This window comes from Panthera leo, chromosome C1, assembly GCF_018350215.1.
Source record: "Panthera leo isolate Ple1 chromosome C1, P.leo_Ple1_pat1.1, whole genome shotgun sequence".
NCBI lineage: Eukaryota > Metazoa > Chordata > Mammalia > Carnivora > Felidae > Panthera > Panthera leo.
In genome coordinates, this window is record NC_056686.1 from 156299734 (window position 1) to 156327473 (window position 27740).

A 27740-nucleotide genomic window follows, 5' to 3' on the forward strand; every position below is an offset into this window, starting at 1 on the left:
AATCAGCAGGGGAATCACAAAGGGTAAACATCTACTTGCTGGCAGAAGAGAATGCACATCCCAGAGCCTCCCGGCTTGGTGATGATGTCACAAAGTTGGGCACCCTGCAAAAACTGTCCAAACAAAAAAGAAGAATTTTACTTGGAAACGTAAGAAACTGTCGGTATAGTTGTTTTCTTCAAAAGAAACAAGGAGAGGGAAAGGAAGGGAAGAATCAAAGTGTGATGTTGAAATACTATAGGAAAACCCAATGGGGAGGAACCCAATTTCTCCCACTGTTGGCTAAGAGGTTCTTCAGCAAACAGTAAGACGGATGCCCTATGAGTTCCGGAAGCTCTTAAGTTGGCCGTCATGGAATCTGAATCAGATTCAGCTACCAATAACAGCTGTTTGATCATTTAATTGACTACGATTGGGAGTCGTGGAAAAAGTCAAGTCAAAGACTTCATTAAAAACAGAAACAGGAAGAATTTTTCTTGTCCGCCAATTTATGTTGCTGGAAACCTCCAGGCCAACTTTTAGCACAGCTGCTCTATTTGGCTTCATCACCAAACAATGAGAATGTGAGGTCAAGTGTGTCTTTTTCTTTTTTTGTGGTGCCCCCCGTCCCACGCTGGGGGCCAGTGTGCAGCCTGGAGTCTGCCAGGGAACAGCCCTCCTGCAGAAGCAGCCAGAGCCCTACCCAACACGCTCAGACCTTCTCTCTGACTGTTCCACAGTCCTTCTGTTTCCACAGCAGCTAATTAATTGTGGAAATAACCAAACCAAAACAAAGAAGATAACAGAGGAAAGAACAAAATCCTTGGTCTCAACCCAAGCCAATAACATTTTCCAGAAGGATGGTAAAAGGGAGGTATAAAAAATAAACAAGATATAACTAAAGTTGTATTCAATCTAAGCGTGCTTTCCCCATTTTCTCCTACTCTGAAAATGAGTATGTACTGGGTCTCTCTGTTACTAAGCACATGTAAGTTCAGAAACATGTGTCCTTACAATATTCATTTCTGTTTACTCTTTGGGGAAAAAATGAGATGTTAAACATTTTAGCAAGCCATTTCTTTTTTTTTTTTTTTTTAATTTTTTTCAATGTTTATTCATTTTTGGAGAGAGACAGAGCATTAACAGGGGAGGGGCAGAGAGAGAGACACACACAGAATTTGAAGCAGGCTCCAGGCTCTGAGCTCTCAGCACAGAGCCCCATGCAGGGCTTGAACCCACGAACCGTGAGATTATGACCTGAGCCGAAGTCGGACACTCAACCGATGGAGCCATGCAGGCACCCGCCCCAGCAAGCCGTTTCTAACACATGTATAAAAATTGACCTAAAAGTAAATTCAACTAGTATGTTTATTACCTGAATCAACTATAACATTTAAATTTCACGTTCCAAATTCTATGAATTTGGTTCTACGAATCACACGCCAGCTAATGTAACTTTAGAGCTGTAAAAATAAATTAGTTTTGCATATGTAATATTCTCTAATTTCTTAAAAATGTATGTCTTCAAAATATCCAAAAATCTCCCATTCCTAATCCTGCCCTCAGCTGGATTATACTTTGGTAAAAACAAACACCAAAGTGTATGAAAATAATTACAAAACTAAGTAAAATAATTTAATATTTGAGACCTGAAATGCTCAAAATAGTACATTCAGTAAAATACACTTGTATTTTAATGCTATACCCTTGGTATAAAAGATTCTACAAGAAACAGCCAAATGCAATTCATTACCACGTATGGTGAAGCACTAATGAGCTGGGATATGAATAATGAATCTACTAATTAAAAAATTCTTTTGTTCAAAAAGCATGGAAAAATACTTTCATTTATATAATAAGGAAAACACACATTATAGTTTCCAGCTTTTTAGGCTGACATCCTCAAACCAGTATAATTTTTTTCTACAATAAGCAAGGCTTACAAAAGTATGAACACAATTACAGACATTAGGCAAAAATGCAGGGAAAAAAAATTTTTTTAATTTTTTAAACCTCGGGAAGCCTGGGTGGCTCAGTCGGTTATGCTTCCGACTTTGGCTCAGGTCATGATCTTGCAGCTCATGAGTTCGAGCCCTGTGTCGGGGTCTGTGCTGACAGCTCAGAGCCTGGAGTCTGCTTCAGATTCTGTGTCTCCCTCTCTCTCTACCTCTCCCTCCCTTTCTATGTCTCTCTCAAAAATAAATAAACGTAAAAAAATTTTAATTTTCTAAATCTCAATTAAAAGGGGGAAAACCCCTTCTAGCTAGAAGAACTGCTCAGAGGTCCCAAATAATTGTAATTTATTTTTAAATAAGTATGAGAGAAGCCTATGTCAGATAACTAAACTATTAGGGGATAATTAAACTATTCTCTCAAATGACCATTAGGCAAAATAAACATCTAAAGCTTTATTCTCCAAAATAACCTACAAATCATAGTTGATTTGTTCCTCTAAAGACAAGTAAACAGAGTAGAGAGAAAGGGAGAGATGAGCAGAAAGAAAAGAGCAGATCAAAAGAAATAAGAAATAACATTATGGCAGAAAAGCAAAATGAGGGCAGGGGCTTTGTTCTGAGGAAAGTAAGCTCTCGATTTATCTATGAATCGTATCCATGAAATACAGCAAAATATCCTTACAGAAATGATATAGGAAGAGAAGGGCAAATGCCAGATTCTTTCCGGTTGGAGGCTGAGAGGCTCTTTCATTATGTACACAGGAGACACAGATGGCACCCTATGTACCCCAATCTATGCACTTACAGTGGAATGTTACTGTTACCCTGTAACACTGGAGTGACTTGACTCTATCCTGAATTATAAGCATAATTTGCTAGTAATCAGTGTTTTTCTGCAAGTAATTTTTAAAAGTAACTTCATTAAAAGAATTGATTTTTAAATACACAGAACCATAGACTTCGGTGATAAAAATAAGTTTTGCCATCAAGCAGAATTCCTCACTGAACAAATGAAAAGACTGAGGTATAAATGATTCGTCTCAAGTCCACGATCCAAGTGAAGACCCGGGCCCTCTGACCCAGGAAGCAATTCTCCCTCCATCACAAGTTTCAGCAATCACGGGTAGCCGTTGCTTTTTGAAACAATTTTGCTCACATTTGTCACCCATCATATACTACCATATTTTAATGATCACTACATATTATTTCATAATAGAATCACACAATGGACCTTTTTTTTTTTTATTTGAAGAAACAAGCACTTTGCCTGGCCCCAGGGCCAGGGTCTCTCTTACACACATAGCATTCCTGTCCCTAAGAATTAAACGGTATGTTTTGAGAGCATTGATGTATATGAAGGAATGAGAAAATGCTACTGAGTTTTCTGTGACTAGGTACCAAAGACAAGACTAAAAATATGAGAGCTCTAGTCCAGAGAAAACACATTGAGGATATGGCTAAAGTCTAAAAATCATGAAGTCAAGTAAGGTGATGAATCAAAATGTTCATCAGTCCCTGGGTAAAAATAATGAAGAGTTCCCTGAAGGTTGGAAAAAGTGGGTTTTAAGACGAATGAAAGGAAGGACGACTATGTCACATTTATGGAACTGTCACCTGGTGACAGAGACCAAAAGATGAGTTCAGAAAGAACAGGTTAATTCTTCACTCATGAAATAGACTTTAAGGGAAGTAAGTGGGCCCTTGAGCAGCATCCCTAACCTCTGAGGCTGACCACAAACGAGAGAACTAAGCTCTTTCAAGAAACCTCAAGGCCACCTTCACATAGAATATACTAGTTGGCATGACAGTGGATCAGACCCATTTAGGAAGCCTTAAATTCCTACTGAAAAGCAAGGAATGCACACTAGAGAATCTGTCTATATTCTGTTAAGCCATGTCTAGATGGAAAAAGTGTAGAAAGCTATCCTTAGCTCAAAAAGCTCACCAACCCAAAATAAAAATGAAGAAACTCATTTACCAGTCCCCAGGCTCCCCAAAAAACAGAAATCATCTTTGTTTTCCCATCGCCTGGCTCAGTGTCTAGCACCTAGTAGGGTTTAATAATCACACAGTCCACAAGTTCTGCTCTAAAACTATAAATACCTCCCAGAGAGTGTTAGCCTATTATAGTCATTTACACCACTGCGGGATTAAAAAAAAAAAAAAAAAATGTGGGATTAGCAAATCTCAGAAATTACCAAAGCCTCTAGGTTGGAGTGGTCAGAAATACAGAACATACAAGTAACATCCCCTGCCTCCTGGAAAATTAACCACCAAATCATCATACCTAAAGAGATTAGGATATAGTTACAGGCCAAACTCTACAACATACATGAAAACTTAAAAGAATGCATAGAACAAGAATTAGATTAACTAAATGCTATTCATGTGATGCCAAGAAAAACATTTGTTCTAGGGTTTTCTAACCTAATTGCCATGAAGATGAGCATATGCCTTTGTTGTCCTATATACACACCCAAAACCCATCCTTCTAATGGGCCTAAGCACAATGTAGAAACTCATTAAATATTTACCAAATAAATTACTAAATGTATATACATGAGATCTGGAACCAAATTATCATTGAGGAATATTACAGTACTCATTTCAACAATATAAATTTTACTTAAATTACCAATTTAAATTTAGCACCAATGATTTCATCTAATACTTCTTCCCTTCATTCTCAGAGACGATAGCTTCAGAAATCATGACCACCTGGGACGTCTGGGTGGCTCAGGCAGCTAAGTGTCCAACTCTTGATTTCTGCTCAAGTCATGATCTCACGGTTTGTGAGTTTGGGCACCACATCGGGCTCTGTGCTGACAGCATGGAGCCTGCTTGGGATTCTCTCTCTCTCCCTCCCTCTCTGCCCCCTTGTGCAAGTGCACGTGCATACATGCGCTCTCTCTACCTCTCTCAAAATAAATAAACTTAAAAAAAAAATGCTAAAAAAAAAAAAAAAAGAAAAATCATGACCATTTGAACCCTTCATCAGCCAAACCTAAAATAAACTCCACATGAGCACAGAATCTGACAGATTGTCCATCTGCCCTGTGAGTGTAAACCCCACTTTCCTATGGGAGTTGGGACAAGGGGGCAGGGACAGGAGAGAGGGTAGGAAGTGGGAGGCGATACAGTTTCAGTAGGGGAGGCAGATGTTCTAACTGCCAGCAAATAGTTGATAACTGTGACTTCTATGACATAACACTCACAAGATAAGGATTCCAGTGGCCATTGTTTCTTACAAGAACAATGGCTTCCAGTTAACACATGGCACAGTTTGTGAAATGATGCAGAGCACTGACCTATACATAATGTGCACACACACACATACACACACAGGGAATTAAAGGATTATTAGGATGCCGGATGTCCAAACACTGCCAAAATGTGAACCCGCAGAGATAATAAAAGTACGAGCAACAGCAGTATTAGAAATCAAAAGGATTACACCAACTTTGCTCCACACAATCTCGTGTGCCAACAGCTGGGCCACAAAGCCTGGCAACATTAGGCAGTCCATACTGTAAGTTCCATTTCTTTTTGTTTGCAAAGGACAAACATCCTAAAGGACCATAGCCATTCCCCGCCCCCCATCTCTAGAAATATCAAGACATCAAAAGCTCAAAGGTTCCAGGTTAAGGAAAGATCGACACAAGAAATCAATACACCTTTTAAATGAAAAGTGGATAATTATACACATATACTATGCTTTCTTAACACAACATGGGAACTAAGAGGGGGAAAAGAATGAGATAAATAAACTAACTGCTAATAAGCAAACTCATAACTCCTAAAACCTCAGATTAACGGAGACAAGCACAAGGCCAGAAAAGCCCCAGTCCTTACATGTGCAGCTATGCCCAAATTACAAGCACTATCTCCAAATGCCACTGTTACTGGTCCTGCTCTCAGGGAAACAGGAAAGGGCGTGGACTGCCCACCCTCCCCTCCATTCTCCCCCACCCTGCTGCCTCCACTAGGACCCTCCTGTAACTTCCATTGCTGGCAGCAGACTGCTGATGAGAAGCCAACAGAGGGAGAACGTGGAGGCCTGGGGCAGTTTGGGGCTTGGTAGAGATCAGGAACCACTGCGTCTGCCCAGAAGGCTGGTTCTGGAATTGTCAGACACAAATGCGCACAGGCCTCATACAGACCGTGTGTAAATATTCTGCTGGTACCAACAGGATGGCCATGGGACCTCCAACAGAGCACCACAATCAAATATAATCATCACGAGCAAATTTGTGAGTGATATTTCCAGACAGCGCACATGGAAATGTACTCTCCAATCTTTTTTTTTTTTTTTTTTTTTTTTTAATTAGTGTATACTCAGTATAGACCCAGAATCTGAGGACACCTATAAAGGGATCTTAGAGATTTTCCAACCCATCTCTCTTTCTAAATAGTGCAGTACAGTTAGATGACTTGACCAAAGGTAGAAAATAAGTTGGTGGCAGAAGCAGGACCCGACTCTCCCCACAGTTTGTTAAGTGCTTTTTCCACTTGGGAAAAGTGACCTTCAAAATTGGTCAGGTGACAAAGGCACAATTTTATTGGTCGCTGTGATCACAAGCAACAGAAGGATGCAGCAATAATTTCAGTAAGAGCAAAGCACAGCTGATATTTTGAAGAAGGTAAAAAGCCTTAAATACATGCAAATTCTGTGAATTTGGGGCGTTTTCTTCCTTCCTCCCTTCCTCCTTCTCCCTCCCTCCCTCTGTTTCTTTCTTTCTCTTTCCTTTCTTTCTTTCTTCTTTCCTTCCTTTCCTTCTTTCTTTCTGAAATTAACATTTAATCGTGGTAGGCCTTCCTTTAATCTGAGTTAGCTGGCAATCTATCGCTTCAATCCCAGTGAAATCTATGCCTTGTGTAGCCTAATTTAAAATGTGAGGCCAAACAGATCTGGAAAAGTACAGCTTTACCCTTGTACTTAATTTATACTATAGTGTGCTGTAATTAAGCCTGAAATAAAAGCTATATTCTGAGTAAAGACAAAAAGCTCTTGTTAATGGCATTCCATTCCCAATGTAGAACACAACAAAAGGCTTCTTCATTTGGAGCCAAATGTCATTATACTTTGTAGCTTGTGTGGAGCTGTCGTACTAATATTTGTCCTGGGATTAGGGTTGGGATAACCAATCAGTTAACTCCTCCGCTGCAGTTTCCTATTATCCTCAAATAAATGGCCAAAAGGAAAAAAAAAGAAAATTGGCAGGCAGAAGGACAACTATATTTATGAGATTAAACTCTCAAACCCTTCACAGTTTGCCGGGCAACTAATAACCATTTGCCAAGCTGTTCATTTAATAATGAGTCAGTTAAGCCAAGAGCAAATGTTCCTGCAACCAACCAGTGCTACTATAGTCATACCCACACTGAAAAGCTCCAATCATTTACGTAACGTACGTACTTCATTTAGAGTAAGAGGTACACGGTGCCACGTACGAGAAACAGACTGCTCTTGTTAGCCAAACCCAAGCCACCCTGCAGTATTCTGAATAACTGAAATGCGTAGGTCATTTTGTAATTTCTGAAAGGCACAATGACCGACAAACTGTTTGGAGAGTAATTCCTGTTTGTGTCGTGATTCTAGACAGAGGGCCAGAAGCTCTCCACCCGGCTCGGCACTTGCAGTATCACGTGGCCTTAGGTCAGCTAACTGCGTCTGCTCCCTGCTTTTCCAAAATAGAGTTGTCAGCACTGAGACCATCCCCACCCTGGAATTATGAGGACTGAACAAAATCCTGCTTGTCAAAGCAAAGTAAGTCACACGCTATACAACACCATCATCAGGTACGATATAATTAAGCAGGGGAGGAAACGCGGTGTGGGCTGCTTTCCAAGAAACACGTGTGTCCAAATAGGAGAGAACACCAAGCTGCCTTTGCTCTCCTTTTTCCTGTTTCTCTGGCCCATCTCCACACACCCATAAGTGACGAGGAGCAACCAGCAGGGATCCTCCGCTTTTTTACTTACTAATAGCTCATCCATACTGGTCTGGCATTTTTCCAAGTTGATCCGCTTTATGGCTACACGTTCTTGCCTGGGCTTGCAAAGGGCAGCCTGGACCACAGCAGTAGCTCCACTGCCTGAAACGAAATAAAAACAGCATCAGCTATCAAGGGGCATGCTGTCTGGTTAATGTTCGTAACCCCCTTCATAAACAAATACCTATTTTTTAAAAAGTCTTCTCCTCAAGGTATTCAGAACATTACCTTTTGACATCTTTGTAAAGAGTTTCTAAATCTGAAAATAATCCTCTGTGGGAGGAAAGGGAAAATGTGGACTGTTCTACAGGCTACAAAAACAGTATCTGTACCCAGGAGGGCGACCCACATCGAAAAAGCCCACTTTCATATGGCAGGTGTATTGCTGCCCAGGACAAAGGCTGACCAAGTGACGGGTCTGAGGTCACAGGGACAAGAGACATGAGCGTCTGAGCACAACACTGCGTGGAGGCCATTACCATCCTTGGCTCCCAGTATTCTCTAACTTCAGTGCCCTTAAAATATCTCAAGCTCTTCTTCCACTTCAGCCCAAGCCAAACCACTACAGCTTGAGCTACTTCAGGGTTTCCACGAGATGCTGTGACAACTTATCTGCTCTGAGTGTTCTTTGAGCTTCTTTCTTCTGCGCTTGCTCTACAATTAGAAGAACAGGAATCAACCCAAGTATTCTCGTGTTGAAAGCACGACTTTCAAGGATGCCAAGCGAGTGATGCAAATGTGTAATTACAAAAGCTCTCGGCATTCATATGAATTTCCTATTTCTAAGGTTTCATGATCGTTAGCTAATGCACTCAAACTCCTAGGAGACAGAGTCATGTCATTATCCATATTTTATAAGAGCAAAATGTAGACGTGTAGTGATTTGTGGCAGAGCACAAAGAGCTCCTAATCCGATTTATATTCCACAGGGGCAAAAAGACCTCTGGGTTAAGGCATCTCACTTCTGCAAAGAATACCAAAACCCTCCTTCTGATCACATAAATCCTCTACCCCTGCAAGACTGCCAAGGAGAAAAACAGCCTAGGCCCAGGACTGTGTAAAAGAGGGTCAGATCTGACCATCGACCTTTCTCCTTAAAGCCTTTCTTCCAGGGCTACTTCTCGAATGACTCATCAAATATCATAAGATGTGGGCGGGGGCAGCTTTGGGCAATACGGAAGGGAGATCAGTATTCGCTTTCCTTACAGATGTGACAGACAGGGATGACATTTCTAGTACAAGTCAACACTTTCCCACGCCAAGGAAGTGCCCAAGGGGGTGTCTTCAGAGCTGAGATTCTGCCCTTTCTTTCCTCCTGTGGTCTCAACGTCAGCTCTGGCCCCCGGACCTGGTATCCCAAGCAGATCACCCTAAGCTCCAAAACTTCAAGACTCCCATTCGAGGAAGTCCAACCTGTGTTCATTGGGAAAGAAAATCTCCATCTACTAACCAACCCCTGTATGGTATCTCTACTCATGCAATAATTGTCATTACAAGCCTGTTCACTTTTTGTTCCTAGCCTCATTTGATATGTGAGAACACTGGGACTTGGAAAACTTGCCCACGCAGCCAAGTGCCTGGGCCGGGGTCTGAGTCAGTCTGCCAGACTCCAAGCTCCATGCTCTTCCCTGCTTCCCATAGGCCAGAGCCCACATTTCCCTTCCTCACTTGTCCTGGCCTTATAGGACCAGAAAAAAATGTCCTCCATGCTTGAACAAAAGAGAAACCACCTAGAGGGAAGATTCAAGTGAGCCTTACTCTCTCGTTCAAGGACAGAGTGCTGTTGTCAGAGGTCGTTAAAAGGGCCTCCCTGTCCCTAATCTCACTGCCTGCTCCATCAGCTTCTATTCCAAGTCCTACCACATCGGCCTCGGCCCTGCAGATCACAGCATGCTGGGTTCAATCCAGAATGCTCTAGATATCAGAGCCAAATACTACAAAGAGCCCTGCTGATAGCAAAGTGTACTTTCCAGTCAAGGTCTCCAGAACAAGAGACCATCACTGGCGGAGCCACAGAGAAAGTGATAAGTAGCTGGTTAGCACTGGGCCTGGTATCCAGCAGAGAAATCAACAAACGTCTTTAACGAGCTGCTGATGGGAAGCCATTCTCAGCTCTACCTGTTGTAAAACTCTCCCCAATTCCACTCTCCATCCTTAATCCACATCCCAGAACACTTCAAAGCAGTGGAACTGAAAAACAGGAAAGATGAAAACAGATTCCCAGAAGGGATAACACAAGTGCCTGTAAAAGGGGACTGCCTCCCATAGTCTTTTAAGTCCTTGACTATAAAAAAAAAGTCTCCTGCCTTCCACAGACATATGCAAGCATGTGGACAAAAATAAGAATTCTGGAAAGAGAGGCAGCAGTAAGGAAAGTCTTGTATAGAGTTGAACAACCTCAGAGTTGCTATTACTTAACAACTGTGAGTGGCTGGAAAACAAGTGGCACCTTCTCATCTCTAGGGAGAACGCACCTGAGATGACTGCCATAGCATGAACACGCGCAACCACCTGCTGGTCGATTTAGACCGCTTTGACTCCAAAGATTGCCTTCAACCACAAGAGAGATCAAGAGCAATGAGTGAGGGGCAGGAAGCCTTAAGGACCGTCAAGTCCAGTCCCTGGCATTATGGATGAGAAAGGGAAGGGAGGAGCACTCTCACCAGAAAGCACCCTGATCTGGACTTCTGTGAGAAATAAATTCCCGTTGTTTGAGGCACCCAGGCCACAGTGTTTTGTTACAGGAGCCCAAGCTGATTAATACAAAAAAGCCCTTCATTATCCATCTACGTCACTGCCCCACTATCACCTGTGGTAAATAATGCCCTACAAATTAGACATTCTCAACAGCTGCCTAATCGAGTTAAGCGCTAGCTAAGACAACATTCAACTGAAGGGCCTCCGGTAGGCCACAGTAGCTCCCAAACCTTAGGTAAGGAAGACCCTAGAAGAGAAGGTTCAATAAACATTCTATGCAACTCTGGTAACAATTTCCTGTTTCCTAATTTCTAAAGCTCAGTTTCCTTAATGGGCATAATAAAATCTACCTGTGAGGCCTAATTACATCCCTGGAAACATCAACTCAATGAACATTAGGCTCTCTCTCTCTGCAATCCATTTCTGTACCTGCAATGCAAAGGACATAAACTGTATCTATAGTTTGCACTCACCCCAGGGCAAAAGAGAAGGCAAAGTCGTTCCATGTCAGTACTAAGTATCATTCTGCTTACCAGGAAGATTGACTTGGTTTAAAGAGGGAAAGAGGAGGGCTAAGTTTGAAAACCAGAGGACTAAGTGATTTCTAAGGTCTGAGACAACATAATGAGTTGAACATATAAAATAGAAGAATCCAGAGAATTCTGAAATAGCTATGAATTAATATTCTATAGCTAAACTTATTACTTATAATGTACTTTGATACATAACCTAAAAATCATTTTTAAAAATCTCAATCTGGATTGCATGAGTTCATAACCTAGGCCTGCCACATACTGAATGCTTATCCTTGGGGGCGCCTGAGTGGCTCAGTCAGTTGAGCATCTGACTTCAGCTCAGGTCATGATCTCATGGCTCAGATTTTTGAGTTTGAGTCCTGCATTGCACTCTCCTTTCAGCATGGAGCCTGCTTGGGATCCTCTGTTCCCCACCGCCCTCTCTCTGACCTCCCCCACTTGCCCTCTCTCTCAAAAATAAAATAAAAACATTTTTAAAAATAAAAAACAAATGCTTATCCTTGGATGATTTACTTAACTTCTCCATGCCTCAATTTCTTCATTTGTATGATGGGCTCACAGGGCTCAAAGGGCAGCTATGAGGATCAAATGAGTTAATGCATGGAAAGCCCTTAGAACTGTTCCTACACAGGAAGTACTAATTAAATCTTAAGTTAGTATACTATTCAGGGAAATCCCTCCAAGTCAACTGGTGTCCTGCCAATTTGTTGTTGCAATGCTACATATTTCATGATGTTGGTGTACCATAATTTATTCAGCCCTTCTTCTATTGATCAGTCTTCTCTTTATTTCCAGTTTTCCGCCCAATATGAATAATGTAGCAATAAAGATCTGGTACTTTAAAATATATGTATTAGTCTTTTTTTATTAAAAAAAATTTTTAATGTTTATTTTTGAAAGAGAAAGAGCATGAACGTGGGAGAGGCAGAGAGAGAGAGGGAGACACCGAATCCAAAGCAGGCCTGAGGCTCTGAGTGGTCAGCACAGAGTCGGATGTGGGGCTCAAACCCACGAACCTCGAGATCATTACCTGAGCCAAAGTCTGACACGTAACCGACTGGGCCACCCAGGTGCTCCAAAAATATATGTTTTAGTCTTTATGTTAAAGACTTATATATATTAGACTAATATATATTTCCTTATGTTAAAGTTAGGATGTGGTCAATTGTCCAGTAACCTCTCCTGAGTATGTCAGGATTTTAAAAATAAACAAAGTAGATATGTTAGCCTATAACATGAATGGTGGCCGGTGGAAGGAAGCTGTCATCACATCCTACTTAAATGAGGAGCACCAAGCCAAAACTTTTAACAAGAGTTTGCCCATCTCTTAGCACAGGAAAGAACTCTTTAATTACGCTTCCCTGTCCCTCCTCAGTGAGTAGTGTCCAGAGCTGTATCAGGCTTTCTTTTTGGATGTGCTGGTTGGTGGTAGATAGTAAACCAAACAAATGGCTTTGGTTCGGCAGATGACTCCTTCCAATTCTCTGTTTATCCAACTTACTCTATGTGTTCTATTTATATCATGTGCCCAACCTCAAAGCCCACGAGGCCAGTCAAGGTCACACGAGAGCCAGAAGCTGGCCAGTGAGTGAATGGACACACACGTGAGTTCTGCAGGGGCACAGCTGCCATTCTGCCTCCACTAATGTCACCACGGAAGCTTGCTGACCTAGCACAGCAAGATTCCAATTTTTGCAGAGAAGCTGAAAACTCAGAATTTTGCTTGAGACCTCCTAATATGATAAGGTTAGCAATTAATGTTTTTAAATACAAAAGCATTACGAATCACATAAAAGCTTGCTGCACTCTGTATTTTGCCTCCCCGTGTTACTACTATTTGGCTTCAAAGGTGCACCCTTCCTTACCTGATGGTCCAGTTTTTAAGTTATTAGCTTACACATATGAAGTTGCCATTCTTCCAGATCAAAAATGATCACATTTGATTCAACGTAACATATGCACATACTCAGGACACGGGCCCAAACTGATTTATTACATGTCACCATGTTACCATCCACCTCGTCCTACTATTTCCCACAAAGAGAAAACTCTCAGGGCTATTTGCCTGTCATTTGGTGCATCCTACGTGAAAGGAACAGCACAATAAGCTCTCAAGTCAAACACACAGAACAGAAACGAGACAGGGGTTATGTGTAATTCGCTATATGGATTCCTTAACAAAACAAGACACTACTGCTAAGCCTGTGTGTATAAAGGGTACAGACTGCATGTATACACCAGGCAGCACACAGCAAGGCCACGTTTCTCAAGGAAGCTACAAGCAGGGGACCCTCCTGAGTTACGGATTTCTGCCTCCATCAAAAGAACCAGTTGGTAGACCCACCTTCTGGGATTGCTAGAGGAGATTCAGAGCTCACACAGATGGAAGGAGAGAAGGGAGGAAGGAAGGGAGGAAAGGAGGGAGGGAAGAAGGGAGGAAGGGAGGAAGGCAGGAAGGACAGGCAGGCAGGCAGGCAACCAGGGTGAGGTGGAGAAATGACCACTGAGCAAATATCCTTACCTTTCACCACTGATCTGGACAAACTATGGTAACTTACCCGAGAAAGCCTGGCTTGTTGGAACCTTTAGAGGTCACAGACCTCACCAAAGAAAAGCAGCACTTGTATATAACTCAGCAAGAACCATCTGATAATGCCACAGAAAAACAAAAAGTAGCCTGGGGATCTGATCTTAAGAGAGATAGAGGGGAACCGGGATGTGGAATCAAATTGAAGAGAATGTCAATAAACTCACCTTGGACCTCAAGCTACATCTAAAGCAATAATTAGGGGAAAAAAACAACAACAAACAAACCCTGTACTACACTTACTAAATTCAGAAAGTACATGGATTGGGATTACCTGATATAAATAAAATCAATAATAAATATGGGGGGGTAAGTAAATTCTAGGCATCTGGTTAAAGAGGAGTGGTAAGTACACGATGAGGAATTATTAAAAAAATAGACTCCCATTGAATTCAATATGATTCATACTGGGATTTACTCATAGACATTTTTTGTTTTCTTAATGATATACAGTAGATTAAAAAAAAGCACTCTTTGAATATGATTACTTGCCAGTTTAAAAAAAAAACTTTATTAGTCTGAAGAGCACTCATTTAGGAGTTAGACCCCTTAAAGCTTAAACTCTTCTAGGATTCTAGCCCTGATGCTGACTTGGAGGAAATGTCTTTCTCTGTGAATGTGCATTTATTTGCTAAGAAAAAGAACATCCTCTTTCCAAGGGGCAGGTGTTTTTGACAACCTAGCCCCAGAGACTGGTGGGGAATCGCCTGAGACCTGCCTTCTCCAACAACCGCAGGTGAGTTAGTCATTTCCTCTCTGCTCCCGAGGACCAGGACCGGTGCGGCCTCATCCTAGCACTTCCACGAGCCTGGAGCGCTCTTCCTCTGCCGTATTACTCCTCGAATCAGCCCTTCCTATGAGGTCCCTGCCTGTAGCAGGAGGCCTTCAATAAGCGCTTGCTAAGTGAATCAAAACTCACGTCAACCCATCCCTGGGGAGGCCACCTATCCACAAGGGAGGTGAAGCTGTGTTCTACACAAAGAACACCAGGCCCTGGCCGACTATACAATGTAGAAGCGAGGAGGAAGTGCAATTTTACTCAAGTTGTCATCTCTGAACCGCTCGTCGTGTGTGTTCTGAGTAGGCAGTCGGTGGATAGTGGCAGTTAACTTCAAGAACAGGCCTAGGGAGCCTATCTGCCTGAAGGCATTTCTGATCCGCAGAACACCTGTTTTAATTTTGGAGTCAAATGTCACAGGAAAGCTCATACTGAAGAGCAGTGTGCCACCAGAATGGGTCAGGAACCTCAGTTTTTAAAAACTGAATCCTCGGGCCACCGATCAGCACAAAGGAGCTACACAAAATGAGGCAAAAGCTAATACAGGAGGGCCTCTGATGATTCCACCTGAGAATAAAGTAGTGACATAAAACACGTAACAGTGTGAAGAGGTGACGGAGCCACCAGCAGTCCTCCAAATCCGCCCCAGGAACCACTGCGTCAGGCCCTGGACTGCAAGAGGGACACATTCCTGCAGAGTGAACTGGATTTTTTATATTCATTTAAAGGTCGAAGTCAAGTCCTTGTCCCCTGCAAACCCAAAGCCCCATGATCTGGCAGGATTGAAAAACTTCCTTTTCTGCTCTGAGGGGGCAATTCAACCCCTCCCAGCAAAACCCACTCATTCTACTGATTAAATCAATCAAACGGAAGCCAACATTCCACAGAGGAATGTCCACTGCTATTCATACTGATAAACAGATACACCCACTGGCAAAGGCCAAAAGACACAAGTGTCCTGTTCTAATGGGTGTCTCCCATTCCTCACTGCTCCAACCTTAAGCCACCTGGAAACGGGAAAGGCTGCACATGAAAAAGAAGGGGCTGTCTCTACTTCAAGGTCAGTCCCATCCATCCTATGTCAGCTACACGCATGTTGCCTTTGTACGAACAAGAAAAAGGAACCTCTCTAAATGGACACCAACCTGGATGTGCCAGGCCTGACAAGTGGACAATGCACAATTAAGGGAAAAAGCTCCTTTCTCCCAGTTAATTGTATCCTAGCTCACTGGGCTAAACAAGGTTGGCTGTTCAGCCTCCAGGGGCAATGTACAACCTTGGGGGCCTTGGGACAAAGATTAGCATATAGCACCCATCCTATAAAAAAATTAGTAAAATTTGTTTCTAGACCCCAGGAAAAGCCCAGACCTAAGAAATAGCCCCATGAGAAGGCCCTGGATTGGGGTAGATTTTCTCAAAGCCTCTGAGACAGAGTAACTACATCAGGAACATCTAAGATGTCTGTTTCAAAAACAGCCCATATCCAACCTATTGCATCAGAATGATTAAAACTGGAGGGATATGGGGGCGCCTGGGTGGCGCAGTCGGTTAAGCGTCCGACTTCAGCCAGGTCACGATCTCGCGGTCCATGAGTTCGAGCCCCGCGTCAGGCTCTGGGCTGATGGCTCGGAGCCTGGAGCCTGTTTCCGATTCTGTGTCTCCCTCTCTCTCTCTGCCCCTCCCCCGTTCATGCTCTGTCTCTCTCTGTCCCAAAAATAAATAAAAAACGTTGAAAAAAAAATTTTTTTAATTTTTTTAAACTGGAGGGATATGTTCTACTTAACAAGCCTCTCTGGTGAGCCCCCTACTCTCAAATTTGAAAAACATGGTTTCTGGGTATCAGCTTGCCTCTCCCCTCCCCTGCCAGGACACAGGAAGATTTATCAGTCAGAGGCCAGTTAGAAATATAGAAACAATGCTAGGTATTGCAACTGATACTATTTGATATAAACAAATGAGAAGACTGAGTAATAGAGCAAAACTGCAGGAAGTAGCTCCCACCGCTGGAGGTGGGGAGGGGGGCACAGTGGGGAATCAAAGGGAGGAAGTGGGGTTATCAGAATCTAACAGTTGAGAGGAGGAGACCCACAGAGCTGGGACCAGACCTCTGAGGGACAGGTGGTTGGCCTCTCAGGACCCTCTGTGGAAGTCCACGCAGGGCTGGGACTCAAACTTCTGAGGACGGCCAGGTGATGGAGTCTCCAAGGGGTCCAGGAGGTTGGTTCTAGGATGTAGCAAGGAGCTGGAGACAGGTACCAACGGTGGCTAGCAGAGTGAAAGACCCTTTCTGGAACGAGGCTGACAAGCACAGCAAAGAAATGGAATGAATCATGTCCCTTCTGCCTCCTCCAGCCTCCCAGAAGCCCTCCAGCAGCCCCTAGTAGCAGAGCTTAACGAGGAAACAGTAGGCAGAGGAGGAATGTAGTTTGCTGAGTAACAGCCCAACACACAAGCCCATCTAGGAAGGTCTGTCTGGTGCTTAGAGACAATCACTTAATAAGGAGCCAAGGGAGTATGATGTCCATCAGCTCCAACAAGAGGTTGGTGCCTATTCCAAGCTCCGCCTAGCAAGGGCCAGCCTTGTTCTTTTAATTCTCGTTCATTCTGTTTCCAAACACAATTCCTAAAATGACCCTTTTAATATCTAACACTCCCAAAATGTTCACTCTGTACTTACAACCCTAACCCAGCCCCAGTCTATTTTTTTTAACAGTTTTTTTTTAAACTTTATTTTGAGAGAGTGGGGGTGGGGGAGGGGCAGAGAGTGAAGGAGAGAATCCCTCTGCAGGTTCCGCACTGTCAGCAAAGAGCCCAATGTGGAGCTCAAATTCGTGAACCGTGAGATCATGACCTGAGCCAAAATCAAGAGTCGGACGCTTAACCAACTGAGCCACCCAGGGGTCCCTTGCCCCATCCTATTGTCTTTTGGTCACGTCGTAGTTATGAGTGGGGGTCTAGGGCCAGACAGCCCTACCAGCTATATGACCTTAGACAAGTTGCTTGTACATCTGTGCCTCAGTTTCCTTAATTATAAAAAGGAAATGACAATTGTAACTACCTCACAGGATGGCTGTAAATATTACGTGAGATAATACATAAAAACATAACAATATAAATGAACGTGTCTGGCATATAAGTAGCTAATTACGTTTTGACTGTATTAATATTATCAACAGTATGATTATCCCAGACACCTGGATAGAAACTAGATCTACTATAAGTTTCTTTAAAAAATGTCTTTTTATCCCCTTCCCCTGGGATCACCTCTGCTCCCACAGAGCCCCGATACTTAGTTTCCTGTGAAGTTAACTTCACCTCTTGCAACCCTATTCCTGGTAGCCAGCGCTGACAACTAATTTTTATGCTACAATGATTGGGTGTACAGAAAATTATGCAAGGAAATGATTCTTTGTTCAAGATCCACTTCTCTGGTAAATATCCATGGCTACCACATCCATGAGGCAACAAGTAACGATTCTCCTAGCTCAAGGACAGAGGGGAAAAAAACGTCCACTCATGTTAATGCCACCCCCCCACGCACACACCTCTCCATCTGATTTGACTTTACTCATAATCCCACTCCTGTTTATCTGGTCTCCACTGGCAACCTGAGGTTCTCCCCCAAGATATGCCACACGAGAGGAGGTAAGGGCAACCCTAAAGGGTAGAGGTCTTCCTGCCCTTTTCTCTTGACATGCTCTTCACCTAGACGGTGGGGGATGATGCCACAGTCTGAAACGACAGCAGAAGAGAGGTACAAGGGAGTTCTAATTACAAGAATGCCAAGGTTCAGAGTGGTGGAAAGCAACGTCTCCTCAATCCCAAGGGGCCCAGAGCACAGCTAAGTGACAAAGAAGATGAAGAAGTGCCCCACAAAGGGCACTTCTCACCACTAAGGCCCTGAGGGAAGCAGCAGCATGCTGTCAATCCCTGCCTCCACCGGCGGAGCCCACGGGTCCCCACAAGGAAGCGCCTGCAAGGATCCCACGGTGCCATCAGGGGGAGCCTGGTGGGACATGAAGAGAACGCTCCCTCCCCTGGTTTTGAGGCTGGGGGCCAAAATACTAGAGAACTATGTAGGAATTGGAAAATGTGCAGACAATGGAGGGGTCACCTGGGTGTCCCATGAAACTGTAGATGCTGACTCAGGAGATCTGGGGCGGGAGCTCCCGGGTGATACGACACAGCTGCTCCATGGACCACACTTTGAATTGCTAGAGCACAGGGGAGGCAGCTGACCCAAATCACCATGAAGGTGCCAGGTGCCCTGCTCCTAACAAAGGAGCAGAAAGTCTAGGAACCTCCCGACCCACCTCCCCATACCCTGTGGCTGCCTGGGAAGTGCGGCATAGGAAAGCATATGCCCGGGGAGTCCAGGATAAGAGGCACCAACCAGCCTGGGGAAGGGGCTCCCTGAACGGCAGGAGTCCAGAGAGAGCAAATCCCTCTCCAGGGAACCCTACTTAGTAACTGTATGTGTATTTAGTTCTTCAGAAATGAAGATTCAACACTCTTCTCCTTAACGTTTAAGTTTATTATTTGATTTTGCAGGTACATTTTCAGAAACTGGCTACAAATGAAAGATGAGGCCAACTCTACTTTCTTGCCTCAGGAGACGAAGTGTAATTTAACTTCAAAACTATTTCCAGCAACTGTGGCTGAAATTAACTTGGGCTCCAGTTACCTGGAAATGTATTCCATTAATCCAAAAAACATGATTCCCCAAATATTATGGGTAACTAAAGGTACACAGTAAACAAAGGTGAACAGCCAGGTCACTGTAAATGCTTGTATTTCACATACGTTAAAGAATTAAACTTTATAGTAACACTACTATGTCTGAATTCAACATATACAGATTACCTGGTGTGATATTTCAAGAAAAGGGATGATTACAAACAGTAACTTTGTTTCTTGGGAGTACTCTCTCCGGCATGAGGCACGGGTCCCCAGATCAACCACCACATCTCTAACTGGAAGCAGATGTGTGGTCTGTGGAGGGCTGCTAAAGGATGGCATGAGCTGCAATATGACGTGTAGTCATCCACTTGGCACCTTGTTCTAAACAGCGAGACTGCTTTGATTGGTACGTACTTGTTAAGTTGATCTTCTAAGAGAGAAACTCCTTCATCTCCTTCCTGTGTCGTTTCCTCAACAAATGATAGGAGGTGTTTAGTTTTCTGTGTTTGCCGTCAAGTTTGTGGTTAACTAATGTCTCCCTACCTTGAACTCTAAGCTCTCAGAAGGCAGTTTACCTGCGTTCTTAATGTGCTTTTGTTCACTGTCAAGATGACCTCTCCTGCACGTAATTTAAGGAAAACCTATCGGCCAGGGCCTCGGGTCTAGGCTCCAAGCTGTTGGCCCACCAGCGCTAGTGTATGGACCAAAGTCCTGAAAACGCCCCTGTTTCACATTCAGTCCCCTCGTGTATCCATTAGCTTCACATTACTTCACCCATACCAGTCCCAGTCAGGACACCAAAATGGCTACAGAGCTTATAACAACTCCACTGGCATTAATGGGAATGGAGTGGGAAGAACACCCAAAAGCGCATGATCTACCTACAACTGCGCACAACTGCAATAGTGCCTTCGATACACATAGAATAATAGCATCTTGGAGTTGAAACAAACTTCAACTTATTGCTCGATCACGACAAAGACTACATGTCTGTTTATTTATTTAAAAGACTTTATCGAGCTTCTAAGAAGACACTGGCCACTATTTAAGTTGCTGGAAAAGAGGCAGAGAGCAAAAAGTGCGTGCCCTCCAAGAGTTTACATTTTTGTTGAAGTGACAGGCCTAGACCGTTTCAAAAATCATGAATAAGACTTTGATTCTGTGATAAGTGCTATGACAAAATAAAACATATTACAGCAATTTGTGGAAAGATCATTGGAGCTATGATGGGCAGGGAAGCCTCTCTGAGGTGGTGACATCTGGGCTGATGAGAAGGAGCCACAAAGATCTGTGGGTGGAACATCCCAAGAAGAGGGGCGGCACATGCAAAGGGCCTGAGGCAGGAAATGAGTCTGGAGAGCTCAAGGGACAGAGAAAAGGGTAGTGTGGTTAGAGCTCTTGATGGAGAGGGCAGGTGGAAAAAGAGATGGTCGGACCAGTAGGCAGGGAAATAAACACACAGAAGAGAGCTCTACAGGCCAAAATAAGTGCTCTGGAGAATTTTGGCAAGAACTACTAGCTCACATTTTATAATGCTCATTCTGGCTACTCTAACATAAGGTTGTAAATGTGAGGCAAGAGCAGATGCAGCTTGATTGGTTAGACAGTTGCCAGAGATGTGCAGGCACAAATTAATGGCCAAAGCTAGGGTGAATGAAGAGGAAAGGGAGAAACGTGACTGGATTAGGGATCTATTTGGAGGTAGAGCCACAGGATTTGCTGACTGATTAGATGTTAACTCGGCGGGAGGAGGGGGGGGGGGAAGGGGGAGGGCATTTAGGAAATAAAAAACTGCACGCATGATCACCTCCACAATAATCATCACTGCATTTTATAACAAATAGACTTGATTCTTTGTTCACCTTCACCCTTTCCAAAACCCTACCACCAGAGCTATCCCTCCACCCGAACACATTCTGCTTATTCCTGAGGATAATTTAAAAAGCTTGGGCCACCATGCATGTGCTCAACCAACCTCCAAAGTCAAGAACACGAAGGGTGAGGATGCAGGGGCCTGATGTGGCAACCAGGCTGCGCCCAGCCCCCATTTACAGGGAAGAGGCAAGCAAGGGAGGCGGGTGCGTTTCCGCATATTCAAGAGATGTTTTCAGGGAAAAAAGAATTGTTCAGTCTTTTCCTACAAATGAATATTTGTGTGTACTGCCTCCTATGAAGAAACATTTTTTAAAACCAGAAAAAGAAATATAAATATTTGGTATTTGGAGGCTTTTTTTTTGTCCATCCCACTCTTTTTCTTTTGGAGGCTCAAAAGAAATAATTAACCAGCCCAATGAAAGCTTTCTTCCTCCCTTCTTTATAATTAAACCATGCTAAACAGCAATGACAAAGAGTATGCTAAATAATTTTTTAAATCTCATTACCCAAACACAACTATTTCATGATTGCATGAAATACTCCTTATTCAGACACACACACATACACATACATATAGTCATAGTAATTATGGCTCCATGTTCTGTTGTTTTCATTGTGAGTTAGACTGTAAACATTTTTTCATGTTTCTAAATTTTTTTAAATGTTTATTTTTTTAGAGAGAGAGCAGGGGAGGGGCAGAGAGCGAGAGAGGGAGACAGAATCCTAAGCAGGCTCCAGGCTCTGAGCTGTCAGCACAGAGAACCCCGATGCAGGGCCCTAACCCACAAAGTGCAAGCTCATGCCCTGAGCTGAAGTTGGACACTTAACCAACCAAGCCCACCAGGCACCCCTCATGTTTCTAAAACATGTTTTTAATTACACTAGTGGCAACACAACATCCCAACAGGTTACTGAACCATAAACTATCTCCGTTAGCCCTAAGACTGGGCACTCAAATCCTCCTTTCTCTCAGTTTTGTATAATAATTTCAAAGGGATCACCCACCTTTGGTGCAAATAAAAGCTAAAACAATGCCAAACCCAGAAGCTTCAAGGCTCTTATAAAGTCACTGTAAACTCATTAAATTGCTTATAAAATCATTTATCTGTCAATGATTTGCCAAACCAAGTGAGTAAAAAGAAATACATCAATTTCATTGAGGGATTATTTACCTAGGATACTAGACTAACTCACAAAGCACAACAGGAAATGGGCTGAACCTGCACCATAGAGTGTGCACTGTCTTCGTTTTTGTTTTGTTTTGTTTTTTAATGAGTGAATGGAATACGGACTTAGAGGACCATCACCTTCTCCGCACTGTCGATTTTGCCAAAGTCTTATCAGTCTTCACTAGGTAAGCGTCCACAGATGAAACACTGCAGGAGACAGCTCTGAATGCTTTAAGTACAGTCCTACCTTAAAATAGTTTTCCTGTATTTAAACATGTGTGGGTAACTACATAAATATATGACACAAATAAATGTCACCTAGAGAGAGAACACCATCCTGTATTCTAAAGGTATCTTTTCTTTAAGGCTTCCTAACCCCTCAAGGCATGGTTAAAAAGTGTGACATGCTATGTCATCGCCACTCTCCCAGCTGTCCCCCAGAGTCTTTGCTCTGGCATTGTATTTTAGGCAGTGCTAAAAGTAGCAGGGGGGCAAGGGGAGCTTCAGGGGGCTTTAACTTCAGAAAATGTTTAATATACCCCTTGATACTCTGATACTTAAAGGGATGTACCGTGTAGCAGACATGAGATGGGGCTGACACAACTCAAGTTTGTTCTCAGCTTTAAAAGGAAGCCAGCAACAGCCTCTCTGTGGAGACTCCCAAAAGCCTAGGACACCAGAATGTCACCTTTTCCATGTATTTTACTCACTATCCTTAGCCTGTGAGTCCAACCATTTCAGAAGAATGTCTGAAGAAGAAAAAGAGATGGCATTCTACAGGCAAGATCCCATCATGGGACCCCTTAACTCGATCCTGGGTAACTAAAACAACTGTTCAGTTTTACACACTGTATCGTACTTCAAAGTCACCGGTAAGAAGCACCACTTTAAAGAATTCCATGATGATTCCCTGTATTTTAGCATTATGTCAATGCAGACTTTCACATCTTCTGCCAAGACTTACACTGGACAAAAAATCCAAAAGGACGTCCAAATTCTTTGGACAACTGGTATTCAGCCATATCCAGTATTGCTTGAAATAATGAAGCTGTCAGCAGGGTCTTGGAAGTGTCTGGGCTATGAGAGTCTCTGGACATCGTATCATGTTTCACGATGGTATCTGACATGCATTACAATTCCTCATATTCTCCAGAGAGAAGCGAAGTGACCAAGCAGGGCCAATGAAATAGTGTTCCATTTTCCATCTACCTTAGTTTCTCTCTTGATCTTTAAAGTAATATTTTCCTGGGTTTTTTAAATCTATGTCTCAAAAACTCTGTATCAAAATATTTAAGAAGTGAGAAGGGCTACACCTGATTAAGCAGAGGGAAAAAAAACAAAAAAAAGCAATCACTGGCAATATTAAATGCTATGTCACTAGTCTCAGAACTCAGCACACTTTTTTTGAGAGGGAGAGAGCAGTGGAGGGGCAGAGAGCGAGAGAGGGAGACAGAATCCTAAGCAGGCTCCAGGCTCTGAGCTGTCAGCACAGAGAACCCCGATGCAGGGCCCTAACCCACAAACTGCAAGTTCATGCCCTGAGCTGAAGTTGGACACTTAACTGACCAAGCCCACCAGGCACCCCTCATGTTTCTAAAACATGTTTATAATTACACTAGTTGCAATACAACATCCCAACAGGTTACTGAACCATAAACTATCGCCGTTAGCCCTAAGACTGCGCACTCGAATCCTCCTTTCTCTCAGTTTTGTATAATAATTTCAAAGGGATAACCCTTTGTGTCTACAGGACACAAGCATATACCCAACTACCATTCTACCCTCAACTCCAAAACGAATGCATTTAAAGGATACCATAAGTTAAAACTGGAATAAAAAAAAAACATTCAGTTAAGCAGATTCTTTCTCATTTTCTACTACCGTTTAACATTAATTAAACATTCACCTTCTATTTTGTTAAGTGCTGCATTTAATGATTTTTTTCACCTTTTATTTTTGTACCGGTTTATAAATAATTAAATTTCCTCTACTTAGTTTTATAATGATGAAATACACGGAAATTTCTACCTGCCATGGGCTCAGAGACCTAATATCAGACAGAACAATTTCCTGTAGCTCAGGTAGGCTAAGACTTACTAACAATCTATGTGTGGGATTGAAAAACACCAACCCAGGACAACCTGACTCTTGGTCTATACACTTTTGATGTAAGATTCACGTTCACAGTTTCAAACTCAATAAATTCAACTGACAGGACTTAAAAGAGTTCTTGGGGGGGGGGGGGGGGGGACGCAGAATACCAACAAGGAGTTAAAACTGCACGTCCCACATGGTTTACATTTTCCAACTACACTCCCCAGTTGACTTTTAATTTCTACCTCACACTTTCATTTATTAAATAAATGACGGAAATTCCTTCCAAGATTTTCTTTTTAAATATTTTGGATTCACAGCCCACACCACAGAGGCCAAACCTTAAGCTAGCAGGGAGACGCTGTGCCTAACGGAAAAGTGTGGGTAAAATGTATCCCACAGAAAGGTATTTCTCTGAGAACACATACAGACCCAGAACTGCGGCAAGGAGAAGCAGTGAAATGTATTTCTGGGCAAACCTGGGACGTTTATTTTGTCGTTATGTCAAGAAACTACAAACATTCAGTTCAGGAGTTAGCGAGCGCTGATCATCACGGGCCCACTCAGTGAGCCATCCCCCCACACACCATCCTCAGCTGCAAAAAAGAAACTCTGTAAAATATGAATATGGCCAATATTCTAGGTTCCCTGGCACAGTTCAACAAAAGAAGAGAGAAACTAGACACAAATAATTTGCAAGTGGATGGAATCTGGTCGTTTTTATCCCATTCCTAAAAGACTGCAATTTGAAGCCGGGAGAAATCCCGTCTGCCATTTCACTTCTTTTTCCCCAAAGCCTCCCCTAACCCCCACTGAGAATAAACACTACAGCCCTCCAACCTTCCTTCCCCACCCCAAATCACAATTCCATCAGCCAATGAACAAGGAGATTTTCCCAGCCTGGGTTCCTGAATTGGTTCCCAAAAGACTTGGGACTCTGAATCAAAATAATGTTCAAGGAGACCATCCAATAAAAAGATATCTCCAGTTGTCATTAAAGCAAGAACAAAGAACAGTTTTGTCCTACTTGAAACAGCCCTAACAGATAATCCTCTGTCAAGGGCCCCAGAGAAACAGAAAACAACTACAGGAGAGGCTTCCTGAGAAAGCCGAGGCCCCTCCTGTATGCTTGCCTGGTAGGCACACAGCCACCAGTTCTCCCAGTGTCACCTGTGAACCGGCTGTATCAGACCCACCTGAGCTACTGTGGAAAAGAAAAATGCCCGCATTTGGTCAAACTTCCCAACTAGAATCTCTGGGGGTGTAGCCTGAGGACCTGTATTCTTCAACAAGCTCCCTGGGAATTCCTCTACAAAACAAAGCGTGAAAACCACCATCAAACTCAAACTATCTCTGTAGATTTCCCAAAGCCAGGACTATTTTCTCCAACACAAGTCATGGACACGGTGAATGAAATCACAAGTGCTATTTACTCACACGTGCTAATGGTCATTCGTACTGACGTAATCCCGTTCATTTTTACTACAAACAGCCCTATGAAGTATTTCATCCCCATTTTATGCCTGAGGAAACGACAGACCGAAGATCAAACTTTTTATAAGTGACAGAGTAAAGACTTGTGGAAAATCTCCCTCTGATAAGCGGAAGTCTCAGTTTTCTCGTTATTCTACTGGTCATTTGCACAGTTAGTCATGTTCCTCTGCTCCAAAATTCCACCCCAAAGATAACCACTTCCATCATATGCAGCAGTGTCCAAACTGCTAGAATGCTCTCTCTGGATGGGGTTACTACAATTTAATGGACAGAATACTTGAAAAATTTGGAAAACATCTGGAGAGATTAAGAAAAGAGAAATGAGGTTCTAAGATAAATTTAACGGTTAACTGAGATCGGGCTGGGAGAACAGGATCATATGCAGAAGATGATGGAGAAGCATAAGAGACTGAGGTTAGACGTGCAGATGAACTTTCTGACAAGGAACAGTACAATAATGGCAGGGGAGTTATATAACATCACCGGCAAGATTAAAAAAAAAAAAAAAAAAAAAAAAAAAAAGCATCGTTAGATCAAGGGCAGGGCTTCCCAAACTTTAGACACTGACAAATGTCCCAGAGGGTGCAGGAAGAGGAGGTCAAAATCTCCCTCAGTGGAGAACCGTAGCTCTAAGAGTTAGAGGGATTCTGCCTAAAAGAGGGGATCGAGAGGAAGTGGGGGAGAAACCAGATGTCCTTTCCTGGCCAACCCAGTCATGAAGAACTGAAAGCGTTGGAGGGGAAAATCGAGGAACCTGGGTTACCCAGAAACCAGATGACTCCCCTGAGATGGCCAAGAATTGACTGCCCTCACAAAAACGACAGAAAGGAAGAAATGGAGACAAAGGAAGGGAAGAGGAATCACTTTGCCTTACGGGACGCAGTTAATGTAAAACTAGGGCTCCACAGACCTCGGTTCCTAGGAAGGGGAGCTAGCCGGGGCCGAGTTTATGACAAAGAACATGTCAGAGCTGTTGCCAATGTCAGAGCCGAGGCTTCTTATCGTTTTAAATGGTGTTGACGTGACACCAAGATTGAACACTCTGGAATGTGAAACAGAGCCTTCTCTCTTCAAAGCCTGCAGCCACTTGAAAACACGAGAAAAGGTTAAGATTGGGAGAACTAATGTGTGTTTCTGAAATGCCTGTGGAAGGCACCCCATGCTTGCACAGCAAACAACTACAGGAACCCTGGGAGGCCTAACAGGGACAGGCTAGTTGTCAATCAGCAAGTAGTGCCTAATACCCAGGGTGCTATGACAGGAACCGTATACAAAGCAAGGTCACCACACCTGGCCTTGCCCCTGGGAGTAGACAGTTTAAGTCAACTTTAAAAGCGAGCACCAAAGACATACGAACAAGGGGTGTTTTCTGTGCCTGCCAAGGCTGCCAACACAATGGCCCCTCAACATTTCACCACCTTCACCAGAACAGAAAGAACCTGTGGTGCAAATAGGAAGCCCAGGTAAACTGGCAGGAAATCTATCTAGAGCAGAAATAAGCATGCCTCACCCTCCTGCCAGGAAAGCCAAGGTGGAAGAGGCAGGGAACGCCCAATCCTGGGTCCACAGCCACCCCACCTGGAGGCTGGCAGGAACCATTCTGCAGGTCAGCCCACGTTCACTATTTACCAAGCATGATAGCATTTGGGCCAACAGAAGAGAGAAGCCTTAGCCCTTCTAAAGATTTTTCCTGTCCCCATACTCAAGTCTGAATCAGGCATAAAAGCAGAGACAGAAAGAGATCATTCTTCCTGGTTCTTTATTTGCCACTTCAGATGCTAATGATGCATACTTTGCCCCAAGGCAAATTTTAAATCACTGGATGTCCTTTCTCACTACATCCAACAAAATTCTCTTGGCAACTTTTCTAGGTTTTCCTTTGTGTGTGCTCAGCAAACACAAA

At 43.2% G+C, this 27740-nt stretch overlaps 1 protein-coding gene across 8 annotated transcripts in view; it reads right to left on the bottom strand.

Moving 5' to 3' along the window:
- The window catches only part of STK39 (serine/threonine kinase 39), a 316473-nt gene that overhangs the window by 249014 nt on the left and 39719 nt on the right, over positions 1-27740 (bottom strand). For all 8 annotated transcript variants that reach the window (XR_006205518.1, XM_042949026.1, XM_042949028.1 and 5 more), the window contains exon 2: positions 7917-8029. Coding sequence is in view for 7 of the 8 variants with exons in the window: in XM_042949026.1 (XP_042804960.1) it covers positions 7917-8029 (113 nt within the window). In the remaining variant the exon portion in view is untranslated. The remainder of the gene's footprint in view (positions 1-7916; positions 8030-27740) is intronic.